The 14,431-nt window shown below is 43.2% G+C and overlaps 1 protein-coding gene across 8 annotated transcripts in view; it reads left to right on the forward strand.

Moving 5' to 3' along the window:
* PDE10A (phosphodiesterase 10A) overlaps nt 1-14,431 on the forward strand; it is a 1,305,213-nt gene that overhangs the window by 740,031 nt on the left and 550,751 nt on the right. For all 8 annotated transcript variants that reach the window (XM_078648625.1, XM_078648626.1, XM_078648627.1 and 5 more), the window contains one exon: nt 1,033-1,084. In XM_078648625.1, the coding sequence (XP_078504751.1) occupies nt 1,033-1,084 (52 nt within the window). The remainder of the gene's footprint in view (nt 1-1,032; nt 1,085-14,431) is intronic.

Genomic DNA, 14,431 nt, shown 5'->3' on the forward strand with positions numbered 1-14,431 from the left:
AGAGTGGTAAACTACAATTATTCTTGCAGAGGTGGTAACAGGTTAAGGTTTGCATGGGGGGCCTATTCGCACTCAATTCTGGCATTTGTTTGAATAAATCCCATCTTGAATTCTTAATTTAAGGTTGTGCATAACATATTGTAAAATTCTGTTCACTAAGCACCAAGGCTGACTTTGTTGTACATGTGTTGCCTTCTTAAGACGTACGCCTATAATCCTGAAACAGAATACTCATTTATGGTGTGGTTTAAGACCATCGCGGAGTCTTCGTCATGGTATGGCCCTTTCCCCAGTTACAGAGTCTGGTCTTTAACTTGTTTTCTTCCTCTGAGATCAACTTTGGCTAGTTTCACACTTGCCTATTGATAAAGAAACGAGCATGTTGCAGCATTGTTCGCCCCAAGTCGTGTTTGAAACTTTTTTGCAAGCTTTAAAAGTAAATGTTGCACTTCTGAAATATATTTGCCGCAGTGTATTAACCAAAGATAAAATGCGACCCATTGCCGCGATTCTCGCTGTAAGAGTTTTTTGTGGCATTATAACTGTTGCTCTTTTTGTGGAAAACAATTTGGAGAAAGTTAAAGTAGTGTTTTCCATAAATAAATAAAAGTATTTTGTAACTAACTCGTTGACCTTATGGTGAAGTTTTTGCTACATCCCAGACATTATGATTACATGTAAAATGACGCTGTCGCATTTTTACCATGTCCATGTGTATCCTCAGTAAAGAAGGCCGGCTGCTCTTCCGTACACACTCAGTGTCAGTCAGCGGTGCAGCCACCGCCAGCTTTTAGAACTGTGGACAGAGCTTGTTGGTTTGGTTATAAGCTTCAACAAGAGAAAAGTTCAGCCAGGGCCACGTTCATTAAACCTGGAATGTAAGTCAAGACATTTGCGTCCTGGGGCTCACACAGCTGGCTTTTCTCTCTTGGCAGGCTTGTTTCAGTCTTATTTGGATCAAAAAATGCACACAAAGTAGCCTCTTTTATCCAGGTATTGACAATGTTTTTACCCTTTTCTCTACTTTTTCAGAACCTACTTTGATAATATAGTTGCAATAGATTCCCTTCTTGAACACATAATGGTAAGTTGCTTTGAGTGCTCTTGTGCTATAACTCTTTAAAAAGCTAATATATCCTTGTTGATTTGTGTTATTGACAGTTGCTTGTACGTTAAGAATTCTGTGCGGGGCATTCTATTCAAGATTTCTAGAGTACTCATTTCCTTTTTCTCAAGGTCACTGGTTAGATCCTTTCAAATTAAACTTCCATGAAACCAGCCCACAAGGCCTACTACAGTAAAGGACCTGCATGGCTACCTGCAAATCTGGCTCCCTCCAATACCGTGACCAGGAACCTATGATTGGCCACCCTACACTTTATCTAGCAATGTAACTTCAAATGACTGAATCATTGAGTCAGATCACTGGGTGTCCAGGGACCCAGTTTCTGAAACAACCTGAACCTCTGTTAGAGAGCAGCACCAAGTTGCCGGCCGTTCAGAAAATGTTTGAAAATTCAACTCTTTTAGGTGATGTCCTTCTACAAACTTGGAACCAGTAGGGAAGTGAACAAAGCATGTAGGATGGTTGATACACCTCACTCCCAGTCGAGTCAATCTAACCTATATCGTGTCTGCTGCAGCAGAACTGCATTTCTTCTTCTGTGCGCTCTAGTGACCTTGAGGTCTCATTTTACACTTTTTACAACTCCAAAATGTAATGAATCATTTTCAAGTAGATATTTTACATCAAGATGGAGCAAACTCCACTCATACTCAATACTGGGCAGATCAGTCTTTCATGGTATCACTTTGTGGACAGTGATGGCTTATAACTGCAAATCACACTTAATGGCTGACATAAGCATGTAAACGTTACAACAAAGATCATAATGAGGGCTTCCGGTTTTATGGTATTTATTTTTTTCACATTTCCGTTTGTATTTATCCATATTTGTGGTTAGTTCCTTTCTTCGGTATATATCCGTAATTATTTTGTGCTTAGTGTAACAAAAATCAAGCTGGAATGGGCATGTTTCCACGTTTATTTGACTGACAAATGTGTACTTTTTTTTGAATGTCCAATGAGTTATAAGAATTTACAGTACAATAGGCATCTGAAGTCATGTGTATTGTAGAACAGGAAGGGGTGGGAGCACACTGCTGACCTCTCAGCACAGTTCGCCCCTTAGCATTATGGTAAATGTAGTTTGCAGTGCGCACTTACTTGTAATTTTGCTGGAGTGTTCCACCAAAGTTGGTGCAGATTTGTGCTGTCATCTCTAGACACATGTGTTTCTGGATTTTATCCTTATCAGTAGAGATCAAAAACTATTTTCTTCTGGGGTGGCTGAGCAGGCTGCCACAATTCTTACAGGTCTTAGTACCTCTCACAGGCGCACAGGTGCATCTCCACTAGCTCGTCGGCTACATGGCTCAAGGGAGCCTTTTGAAACAGGAAGGGGTGGGAGCACGCTGCTGACCTCCCAGCACAGTTCGCCCCTTAGCATTATGGTAAATGCAGTTTGTAGTGCATGCTTACTTGGTATTTTGCTGGAGTGTTCCACCAAAGTTGGTGCAGGTTAGTGCTGTACATCTCTAGACACATGTGTTTCTGGATTATATCCTTTATCAGTAGAGATCAAAAACTATTTTCTTCTGGGGTTTGCTGAGCAGGCTGCCACAATTCTTGCAGATCTCAGTACCTCTCACAGGTGCACAGGTGCATCTCCACTAGCTCGTCAGAACAGCTTAATACAGCTGAACTGCTGCAATTATTTAGCTTCACAATGGAAACCATTTTTCTTTCTTTGACTCCACTACCTGCCAGTCCGCACAGCTATTGACCGAGCACGCATGATTGACAGTAGTGAGAAGAGTCAAAGAGAAAACCTATTTTCAGTATTTTTCCCTATTTAAAAATGAATAGACAGGAAAACAGATTGTTTTCCGTCTGTATTTATCTGTTAAAATCAGCAAAAATAGAAAACTGGAAGCCACAATCATAATTAAGGCACTACTAAAGTAATGTAAATGTATGATATCTTGCTGATGTAAGTGCTACTGGGTGGGTGAAGATTATTACATTTTCTCCTTCCCGGCTTAATGATGTAAGTGAAAACTTATACTTCTAAAATGTGTCTTGGATAGAGGTAAATAAGATAACTGTGGAGATGAGCAGAGCTTGAGAGAAAAATCAGGTAAATGGCAGATTTTGTGTTGTGTACCATCTCCTTAAAGTTGAGTGGAAGGAGAATGAAAAGGACTCCCCACCCTGCGTGGGATCTTATGATGGCAGTGTGCAGGGGGATAGAAGGGTGGGTTAGCAAATTAACAGTACATGTACCAGTTTTACTGTGAGATTTGCGGGTGAACACCTCTGATCCAGTAGCCACATCTTTCTTTGGCCACTTGCAATTTCTGATGCGGTGAGCGATTTTGAATTGCAGTCTACTCCCTTTCATTTTAGATATTCAAATTTGACATTGTCTTGACTGAGCTACCTCCCTGTGGTAAATAAATACACCACCCCCAGTTGTATGCCACACTGTTTATTTCAGTCCGAGATTGAGACACCCAAGTCATAGCAGCCAGGCGCAGCCAACAATCTCAACTGTCCTCCGGCTCTTGACACCCCTGGAATGTTGGCTTGTGGGCATAGGAATGTTACGAAATCACAGTAGTGTCAGCCTGGCTTAGAGTATCTAAGTACAATATGACACTCCCACGCCAACATGCGTACCAGCCTTTGGCCTACCCACTTATATCTTGACCCTTTAGTTGGAAAATCCCTATTAGAAAAATGATCAACTTCTATCCCTCCCCGCTAGACACATTTCCTACTTGGAATAAACACCTCATATCAAGTGTGGTTTTGTGTTCAGTAGACTTCTGTTCTGTATGGGGTCGATGTGAAGCCGTGCTACCTCGAGCTCATTCTTGCCTGCTGCATTGTATTGTCCCGTCGTGCTCTGTACCAGCAATGCATGCTTAGAATTTCACAAGGATACTTCCACTTGTAGTTGTGGCAGCCAGGACTACTCACACCTACTACACTTAATTCTTGACCCAGTGTAAAATCTGGCGATGTCTTGTAAAACGAATTGAACACATTCTTGTAAAAGATAAAGAGAAAGGATTGTTATCCTTTGACTAGTGTTGCCTTGCTGCCCACCAAGGGCCGCAGTTTGCAGACAAAGATCCATTTAAAGATGCATGTACCATGATAGCCCAGGCTCTCTGGTAATACAGTGACAGGATAGCTTGCGAGCCTTGTCCAGTGAGATCATCGGCAGTGATCGCGCATGCGGAAAACGCTTTTTGGGATTGCGTAGGCTACAGCATTTTCGGTTGTCTGCCAAGCTGCTTCTTCATTCACCTCGATTTTTATGGCATTCTCAGATCATGAATTTTGCGAAACTAATCCTTGAGGGCTCCACTAGTCCTAAACTGGTGCGTGATGCGGCCTCCGTATGAACTGCAGGTTGACGTGATGGAAAACTCTGCTGTACTGCCTCTTGGGACTTGGCTCCACATACCGGATGAGAGGGACAAAAAAGCAAGCGCACCGGCCCAGTGCAGACGTAGCACAGTGGTGATATGCAGAAGAAGAGGCATTTAAGGAACGCTGGGGAGACTGCCTGCTGCTCTCACCAACTCCCTCGCCAAATACAAATGTGCAAATACACTCAAATGTTTTTTACAGAACGATTAGCTGTGGCATTTGTGTATTTATTTGCGGATTAAAACAAAATGATTTGTAGATGAGGAAGTAATTTGAATTCAACATAGAAAAGATTTGATGTCATGCATTTAAGAGTCATGTGGTTAAATTCAGTCAGTTACAAAACATGCGTCTGTCGTTAGTGCAAGAAACATTCTTTGACATACATAAATGTATGTTGATGTGCTATTTATTGCACACCCATAAACCCGGTTGAAAAATAAGGCTGGAACTTTCGGATCATGATGTTTTTATGTTTCTCACCTGCAGAATATGACTGCTAAATGTGTGGGTTCCCCCCATGTATACCTAATTTTAACCTCAGTGACTACTGTGCCCGTGTCTGGGGCATTGATGTGGTTGGTGGCAGTTGGTTATGGTTTATGAACGGTTATGGTTTAGGACTTTTTGCCGCAATCCTGCTGGAGAGGCTTACTATTGGGTTTCCCTGGTAAAACCCATCCGGCTATCAGAAGTGGGACTGACAATTCCCCTTCTGATTGATATGAGAGAGAAATTGTGAGTGTGTGTCTGTTTACGTACATGAGAAGATGAGACACCCCTACCTGGGGGTCCCTGCATGTAGGCTAAGATACTGGTTTTACATGTCATACAATTGTAGACCTTCCTGGTGATTGTCATGGCTGTCTACCATGTCGCCTTGTGTGTTTCTGCACCGTTCTCCTGTTCAGATCAGTGAAACTCTTACACTGTTTTGTATGGTTTGGGTCCCCGCCCTCTACTGTGCAGTGGATCGACCACCTTAAGAAAGACCCTACAGAGTTAGATGGTGGCCCACAAGAACAAGTGAACAAAAAGAGTTATGCCCATGGCCGCTAACTCTCGCCTAAGGCAAAGAATGTGTTATGAGCCCTTCCCTAATATCCTGTTAGCCCACGAAGATGTGTGCATCCAATGCACTAGATTATATGACATTTGCCTGAAAATAATTCAGATCCGCTGCAATTATTTAATATCTGAACGCCATGCCTTTTGAGATACTTTAATGTTTACAGGACGCTTTGTCACCATGGATCTGTTTTTTAACTAACAGCTCTCTTTAATTTTGATAACTTATAGTACAACGTCTCAGTAGCTGCCTAATCTGATACTTAGTGCGGCAATTCTGGAATATAAGGTAACCCGAAGGGTCAAAAATCAGTTCATCTTCTGGCATCGGGGATGCTCTGAACCAGCACATGTGAAAAGATTGAACCTTCTCCCTGCCATCCTTTAAAAACTGGGATCTGCTTTAAAATATGAGAAGAGGACTTCTGTTGTAAGGACGTGGTTGGGTGAAATGCATACATAGGGCCTGGTTGAGCTCACCCCAACTAATGCAAAGGGTCAATTGCTTAAAGTCCATCCACGAAGATCCGCTGTCTCAGCAAAGAGATGGTAGAGGCTACAGTGCCGCTGCCCAGCCAGAGCAAAATTAGAGCAGCCTGTGGAGAAGCTGTTTCTACAAATACTCCTTGCTTAAAATCTCCCTCCTAATTACTACCTACATGATGTGGAAGACTGATAGTCAGGAACAGCTCAGGAAACACCAGGGTGAACCACAATGTCTTGTGGATTGTGTAAGTGCTCTGCCTCCTATGGTCCGTCCAGTGACTTCTGTGCCATCTCCACAGGCTTCTGGTGCACCCTACTGCCTAGTATCAATACGAATCAAACCTCTAAATGAATGTTTACCTGCCTGTGCCCTGTTGAGAGAAGGACAGTTACTTGCAACAGCGCACCCAAACGGATACATTTGTGGGGTTTGCTGCTGTTTTAACCCTGGTGTGAGACTACAAAACCTCCCACTTGACCTCTGTCTCTTTGCTTTTGACTGATACCAGCTCTCTGGGTCACCATCTGTTACTCAAGTTTTTCCAAACATTAATTTCCCTCTAAACTTAGTTTATTTTCTTTATCCATTTAGTATAAAAAAATACCGTTCAAATGCTAGGAGTACAATTTGTGTAAGTCCAGTGCACAATTCACATTTCATCCTAAAGGATGACATACTGAAATCTACTCGATTGATTTACACACAGCAACACATCCCCATGCTCACACCACATTCACGTTCTCATCTGTCGTATCACTCTCACACACTACAATCATTCATACACCCCAGTACAACACAACATACACAGATGGAATCACAGGGGTGAATCATCAACCCTCAGTGGCTGTGCTGGTGACTGGGATGTCACACCATCCGGTCTGCGTATGTTTCAATGGAAATTGCTATTTATCTCCATCTTCGGCAGGACCCTTCATTAATAACTTGATACAGGTGAAAGGTAGGGGATTCCAGGAAGCGACTTCACAACTGCTGTTCAAGCCATCTTTTAGACTTGGCACCATTGGCGTGAGTCTCTCTCCCATTTTTTGCTTTGCCACTGTGGGCCCCATGATGTATAAAATTGATTTCTATGAGTGGACCACTGAGCCTTCCGTCTAACACCCAAACGGAGTGTCCAATACGGAGAAGAACTTGTAGTGCACTGGTAAATCACCTCTGATATAAATCTCAAGTATCGTGTAGTTCTCTCAAGTAGGGCATGCCCCATCATAAGCTCGAGCTCCGACTGGGTAATGCAATTCACACCTGGACTTCAGTGTCCTGAGCCTCATATAATTGATGTCTCAAGTCTCGCCACAAGTTCTGGCATTTCTTGTTCCTTGCATTACGGTGAGTTGCCCAGCTGTCTGCCACACGGAAGTCCTGGTGTGATGCCACTGGCTTGGGATATTACCTCCGGAGCACTTGAGCCTCCAAACATATAACCATGGCAAGTTGCGCTACAGAATTCGAGTTGCTGGGTGTGACTACAGGACCAAGTGGAAATTTGTTTCTAGTGTTCCCTCACCCTTGTGTGGGACTGGCTTGATAACCGTCTTGCCAAATGCTTGAACACTGTTCTACCACTTGTCAAACACAACGCAGTGCTTCAATATAGCAGAACGCAAGCATGTTCTCAAAGTTGAAGCCTGCGTGCGCAAAGAGATGCCATTTTTGGTAATTAAAGATCCTGCATTGAGCAGGGATAATATTTGCTACAAATATTACATTGTACTCGTTCATATATGTGCATCACCTTGAATGCTTTGTGTTGCTAAGACATGAGTCATAGAATTAAACAAATATATATATATAGATTCTTGCCTTTTCAGTGCCACTTGGGTAATGCTATGGCCCTGGAGTCACGATCTTGCAGTCAATATTTGCAATAAGCATTTCAAGTCCTCAAGGCCTGGAGAACTGACTGACTAAGAAGAGGCCGTTGTAGTTCTCTAATTGTAATGGTTTGGGCATCCTGTGGAGAGGAATGGAACCAGCTTCACTTTCATTGTCTGTTGACCAGAAAGGGCTGGTGCCACTACATAGCCTAACTGGATATGGTAGCGTTAAACTTAATCATGGACATTAACCTCCCTTTCAAGGTACACAATGACAGAAAATGGCCTGGTACCAGTCGTATTTTCTAAAGAAAGTCTAAGCGTTTCTTCCAGGAAGCGACTTCACAACTGCTGTTCAAGCCCTCTTTTAGACTTGGCACCATTGGCGTGAGTCTCCCTTCCACTTTTTGCTGTTGCCTCATCTGTTTTTGTTGGTCTAGATGCTTTGGGCAATTTGCTACTGCTATTCAGTGCCAAAGTGCAAGTGCTCCCTATTGTAAATTGTCGTATGGCTTAGTGATTCCCTAATTGGTTATTTGATTTACTTGTCAGTCCCTAGTACAGTGCGCCATGTGTGCCCAGGACCTGGAAATCAAATGCTGCTGGTTGGCTTGCAGCACTGATTGTGCCAGCCACAGAAGCTGCTTGTAAAATGTGGTTCAGGCCTGCCATTGCAGAGCCTGTATGCAGTTTGGGACTGCCATGTCGACTTGGCAAGTGTACACACTTGCCAGTCCCTAAACCTTCCCTTTTCTGCATGTTAGTCACCCATAAGGTAGACCCAAGGTACCCCTTTGAGCAGGGTGCATTGTATGTGAAAGGTAGGACATGCCCTGGTGTGTGTGGCATGTCCTGATAGTGAAATACTGCCAATTTTGTTTTTCACTATTGCAAGGCTATCTATTCCCGTAGGCCAGAATGGGCAGTTTGGTTATAACATCTTATAAACCTAACTGACCCAGGGAACAAGATAGGAAAATAAAGTTTAGTATGCCTGAACTCGGAATGTTAATGTGCATCTTTTAGTGTAGGTGATTTTAACATTCTGTGTTTGAAAATATCACTTTTAGAAAGTAGGTATTTTCTTGCCTAACTATCTAGTGTGCCTCTGCTAGGTTTGTGTAGTGCATGTCTGGATTGTGAATGACAGGAGCTGGGAGAGGGCTGCGACTCCAGCAGTCTTGATGAGTCAGGGCTGGGCTGAATGGGACCTGGGTTAAATTTAGAGTAGGCGGAGGAGATTCCCTTTCACCTGCCTGGGCCAAGTCTGCTTTCAGCAATGCTCTCTCCACCTCCTGCCAGGGGGAAACATCCTTTACAACGCAGCTTTTACCACGCAAACCATTACAACGCATTGCGCTGGGGGGCGCTCTAGTATAGGGAATAGATTTAATTTACTATCCAACACCTTCCCTACTATCCACGGGGACTGGAGTTGGAATAGTAAATTAAACTATTCACTATCCAGCGCCCCAAAGCACTATGCGTTGTAAAGGTATTCGTTGTAAATACCGCGTTGTAAAGGCATGCGTGGTAAAAGCATGAGTTGTAATGTCATACATCCCCTGCCAGGAAGCTGCACCAGAAAGGACAGAACTGGTTTTGGCTGGGTACAGACACACTCTGCCTTCAGAGACAATGGATTTGTGTGTATAAAAAGGGGGACCCTGACCTCAGAACTTTAGATCACTTATGGTAAATCAAGGGGAACCTTTGCCAAGGAAAAGAAACCGGAGAAGCTGAAGGAAGAATACTGCCCCTCTGCTGTTTGCTATTTGGGGTTGGCCTGCAGTGGTTACTTGTTGCCAAGGAAAGGAGAAAAGGCTTTGCTGTTTGGTTTGTCATCTTGAGGAAGATCTCCAAGGGCTTGAAATTGAGCTTGCCTCCTGTCTGAAGTCTCCGGGACACAAAGACTTCACCACCAGCTCCCCTGAATTTCCTTGCTGGGAATGCTAACCTACAGAGAGGTGCCTGCTGCTGTTCAGGACCTCTAGAGACTGTTTGTCGCTGGGAGCTGGAAGCGCGACGCACCGACGAAGAAGCGTGTCGCATCCGCACCAAGACCCGATGCCTCGCCGAGCCATGGGGAAGAAGCATGCCGCATCTACACAGAGTCCCGACGCATCACCGAGAACATCATCGCAGCGCGTGCCGTGCAGCTGCAAAAGTTCACGCATCAAACCGGATCATCGTATCAAGCCGCCATTTTGACGCATTGCACCGGATCATCGCATCGAGGCGTCATCTTGTCGTATCGTAATCGGAACGTAGTAAGAAACTGACGCATCCCCTCCTCCCAGTAAGGAACTGACGCACTGCCTCCCCTGCGCTGCGGTAAGGAACAGGTGCACCACCTCCCCCAAAGAAAGGAACTGATGCTTCGCCTTCCCTGTTAAAATTGAAACAACCTTTTGGTAATCAGGAAGTACAACTAAGAACTTTGAAGTCCGACGTCACGTCTGATATCAAGGTGCATCATCTAGGTTTGATACTGAATATTGAATGCTTTTATTTTAGGATATAACTTGTATTGCACATGTAGTGGCCATCTTGACATTTTTAACAAGCCAGAGGGACCCCTGGGAAGGTGAACTTTCTCTCTCTAGCTCACCTGTATTTCTATATTTTTACCACTCTCCTCGCGGCCTACCTTTACCCCTGATCCTGCCTCCTTGTCCATTGTAATCTTAACGGTTTTTGGGGCCACCGGACAGATACATCTCAACATTTTTTGTGTCTCTCCATTTCGGAGATACGTTGGCATCGTTTGGTCTTGAATTAGCAGAAAATGAGTAATGAAATTGAAAGTTGTTAGGAACGTGGACTCCCAAAATGTCTCACCCAGGGTTATGCACTAGAATAAATACTTCGCTTGATCAGAAAGAAGGCTAACACTGCCCTCTAATGACACCCGATGGTTATGACACCCTCTCCATAATATGACAATGAAGTTTAAATACAGTATTATTTAACAACCCAACTTTAATTCTATTACTCAACCAGCAATGCCAAGACTTTCTCTCCATCTAGCAAGATCGTCTTCTCTAGAACTGATACTTGAACTGCAGCAACGTTTATCCAGCATAGATTTAATAGCATAGATTTAATATAGATGTCTATACTAAAACACTGGTATAAGCCTTCCACTCACCCAAGGTATACCTGAACACCTCTGTAGTGGGATCAATGACTTGTGCCGTCTTATATTACTTGTTTACCTGACTGTATATTGATATGTTTTATGTATGTTATTATTATCCTTTCATGTTAGTGACTACTACAATGCTCCCATTACCTCTGTTCATTCCTACTGCCCCTACCCTGTCATTGTGAAGCGCTCTGATATCTGTAAGGATCTTGTTCGCGCTATATAAAACTTTGAATAAATAAATAAAATAAGACGGGTTCTCCTTACCACTGCTAGTGAGATACATCTCACTTGAACTATCTAACCCCTAGGACTGCTTCTCCATACCACCTTAAGTTGCATTGGCTCCACACTGGAGCCCTTCACACACACATTTATCTTAACGACAGTGGACCTACTTTTTCCATGCTGGTATTAACTACCTGTTAAACTATCTATAAAAGTTTGAGTTATTCTTGACTAGGCTATCTGAAAACCAATACTCTGAGTTGAAGGGTAATCACTGCCCTTTATATAAGCATTAACTAGTCAACTAACTACTGGCTAGGTTTTAAGAGCTGTATCTGTGCTGCACCAAATTCAGTGGTTTTGACATTTTGGGTCCTATTATCTAAGGCAACTGGGCCCTCGAACCTGGCGCTGGACGCGGACTCCCAAGGCTCTCTTGGATGGGGAGCACCCTGTGTCCCACACCAGAGTCCGCGAGTTGAGGCACCATACCCAACGTCTGCAGGTTGAATGACAGTGAATCCCCTCTGAATTGTCAGTGGGCCACTGGGCGGTTTTGAATTTCTTTATTCGGAGCACTTTTCTTCTAGCAGAAGAATTTTTCTTTTCATAGGTCCTGATAAATGCCAACACACCTCGTGTGAGTATACTACAGCTGAATTATGTTGACCTTTTTTAGGGCCACGCTCAAGCAGGAATAGTTTAGTCCTGCAGTGTCCCTGGTTTAAACCATAACCCTAGGGCGCACTAATGAAGGTGTACGCGTACACTGTAGCCAGTTTTATTCCACGGTATCAGTCATAGCATGCTCTACTTACGTCATCACCCCCCAGTTTACCGTAGGGCATGGGCGTGATTTACGGATCGCCAGGGGTCGCAGCTGCTCCTTGCTACCCCTGGCACTGCTTTTGCGACCCCTGGCATCAGAGGTGGCAAAAGTAATGCCTGTAACACAGGGGCATCTCTTCCTAATTTACACTGGTTGGAGCTCCACTTGCCTGGTTTAAGTCGTTTTTTTCACTATACAAATACTGAATTATATTCACTAGTGGTGTAATAGAAAATGGAGCACATTAACTGGAATATAACATTATCTGGAAGCTAAGGTAAGTTAAACATGCTGTTAAATGAATGTTGTATGAATGCTTGCGGGAGAGTGCATTTATGTACGCAAGTGTTTGTGTGTGAATGTGTTGGTATGTGTAAGCATGTGTGTGTGAGTCAAAGTAAAGGTCAAATGACATGCGATGTCACTTCCGCAACCCCTGGCATTTTGCTGAACTGACATCCATGCCGTAGCGATCCACTACTTCTCTCAAAAACATACATGGAGCTCCTCTCTCACAGTGACGTGGTTGTAGCCCACACTGTGAATAGCTGTCATACTTCATCATTGGGAGTCTCCTTGAACTGTGCCACCTTTGGTGGATGAGCGAAATCGTCCTTAAAAATGAATATCCCCTTGTAGTTAGGTTATGTTTCTTCTTTCTTAATCTTGCTTAAGACCCGGAATTTTCTTTGTGTGTTAAATCCATACTGGTTGGGAGCAAACACCTGCTGGTATATTAATCTCCCTTGGCCCCCCTTTGTTTTTTTTAAATAAGATAACACTGGCCAAACCACCAGAAAACGTTCCATTCTCAATGCAGCCACAATAAATATTGATATTGATCAGAAAGAAGGCTATCACTGTCCTCTAGTGGATGCAAATGATTATTGCACGCTCTCCATAAAGCGACAGTTAAGTTTAAATATAGTATTATTTAAGACAACAACTTTAATTATATTACTCATCCAGCATTGACTAATGACAAGACTGTTTCTACTTACTCCACCTGGCAAGATAATCTCTCTAGAACTGATACTTGAACTGCAGTATCATTTATCCAGCATTGATGTGACAGCAGGGTGGTTTCTCCATACCACTGATAGTGAGATACACCTCACTTGAACTATTTAAACCCTAGGACTGCTTCTCCATACCACCTTCAATTGTATTGGCTCCACATTAGTGCCCTTCATACACACACTTACCTAAACAACAGTGGACCTACGTTTATTAAGCTGGTATCAACTACTCTCGCAACTATCTGTAAAAGCTTTTCTTTAAGTTGACTAACTAGCGTTATTCTTGACTAGGCTATCTAAAAACCTATACTCTGATGTTGATGGGTAATTACTGCCCTTATATAAGCATTAACCAATCTACTAACTACTTGCGGAGTTTTAAGAGCTGTATCTGTGACACACCAAATGCAGCAGTTTTGACATTTTGTTTCCTATTGAGGCAACTCAGCATGCACTAATGTAATCTGATATTTGCAAATCAATTGAGTTAACCCAAGGACACTGTTTGAACACTACTATGCTGTTCTGATTTCTAGATAAGCGCCTACATTGACCTCCCCCATCGCCTTAAACAGTAACCTCTACTCAGCCAAGATGTTAGTCGTCCCCCATTCCAGCCATTAGACACTGCACCCACTCCATTACAACACCACCCATATAAAAAGAACTAATACAAAAGGCCTCAACCACATAAAGCGATCTCCTTTATCTCCAACCAGCAAGCCTCTCTCCTTCACTAGCCTTACATGCATTGTTCACAACTAACATTTCCACGCAGATATTTCTGACTTCATTATAATCTACAACTAGGACCTCCTGTGCATTTTCAAATTCTAGCTTAGTGCCTACTCCCAGTCATAAAGACTCGTAGAAAGCTCATTGGTTGCTAGCCCTTCCTGTTTGTCCTTCACGTGCCTAAAGGTTTCCATCAATCTCTTTCTCCCTTTTACACCCACTACCTACATGCCATTTACCACCCACCAAAGTGCAAATATAGCTTTGAAGTACAGACGTTGATTGAGGCAATGTTAGCAGCAATACCTTAAATTACCACAAGTCTCTCTTGCAGCACCACAACTTTCACCAACATGCATTTCTTCAAATGCACAACAAATGTTGAGAACTAGACCCCACATTATTACAGACAACAAACTTATCAAATAGGAGTTTCCCATTGGGAGTTCCTGGTCCAACTATTTACCCATTTACCCTGATCCAACGTCACGGCGGCATTTAGCAAGTAAAATGCCGCCGTGACGTTGGATTGTTTCACTACAAGAGTGCCGGACTCAAAGGTTGAAACATACAAA

The sequence above is a fragment of the Lissotriton helveticus genome, chromosome 6 (genome assembly GCF_964261635.1).
Source record: "Lissotriton helveticus chromosome 6, aLisHel1.1, whole genome shotgun sequence".
In the NCBI taxonomy this organism is placed as follows: Eukaryota; Metazoa; Chordata; class Amphibia; order Caudata; family Salamandridae; genus Lissotriton; species Lissotriton helveticus.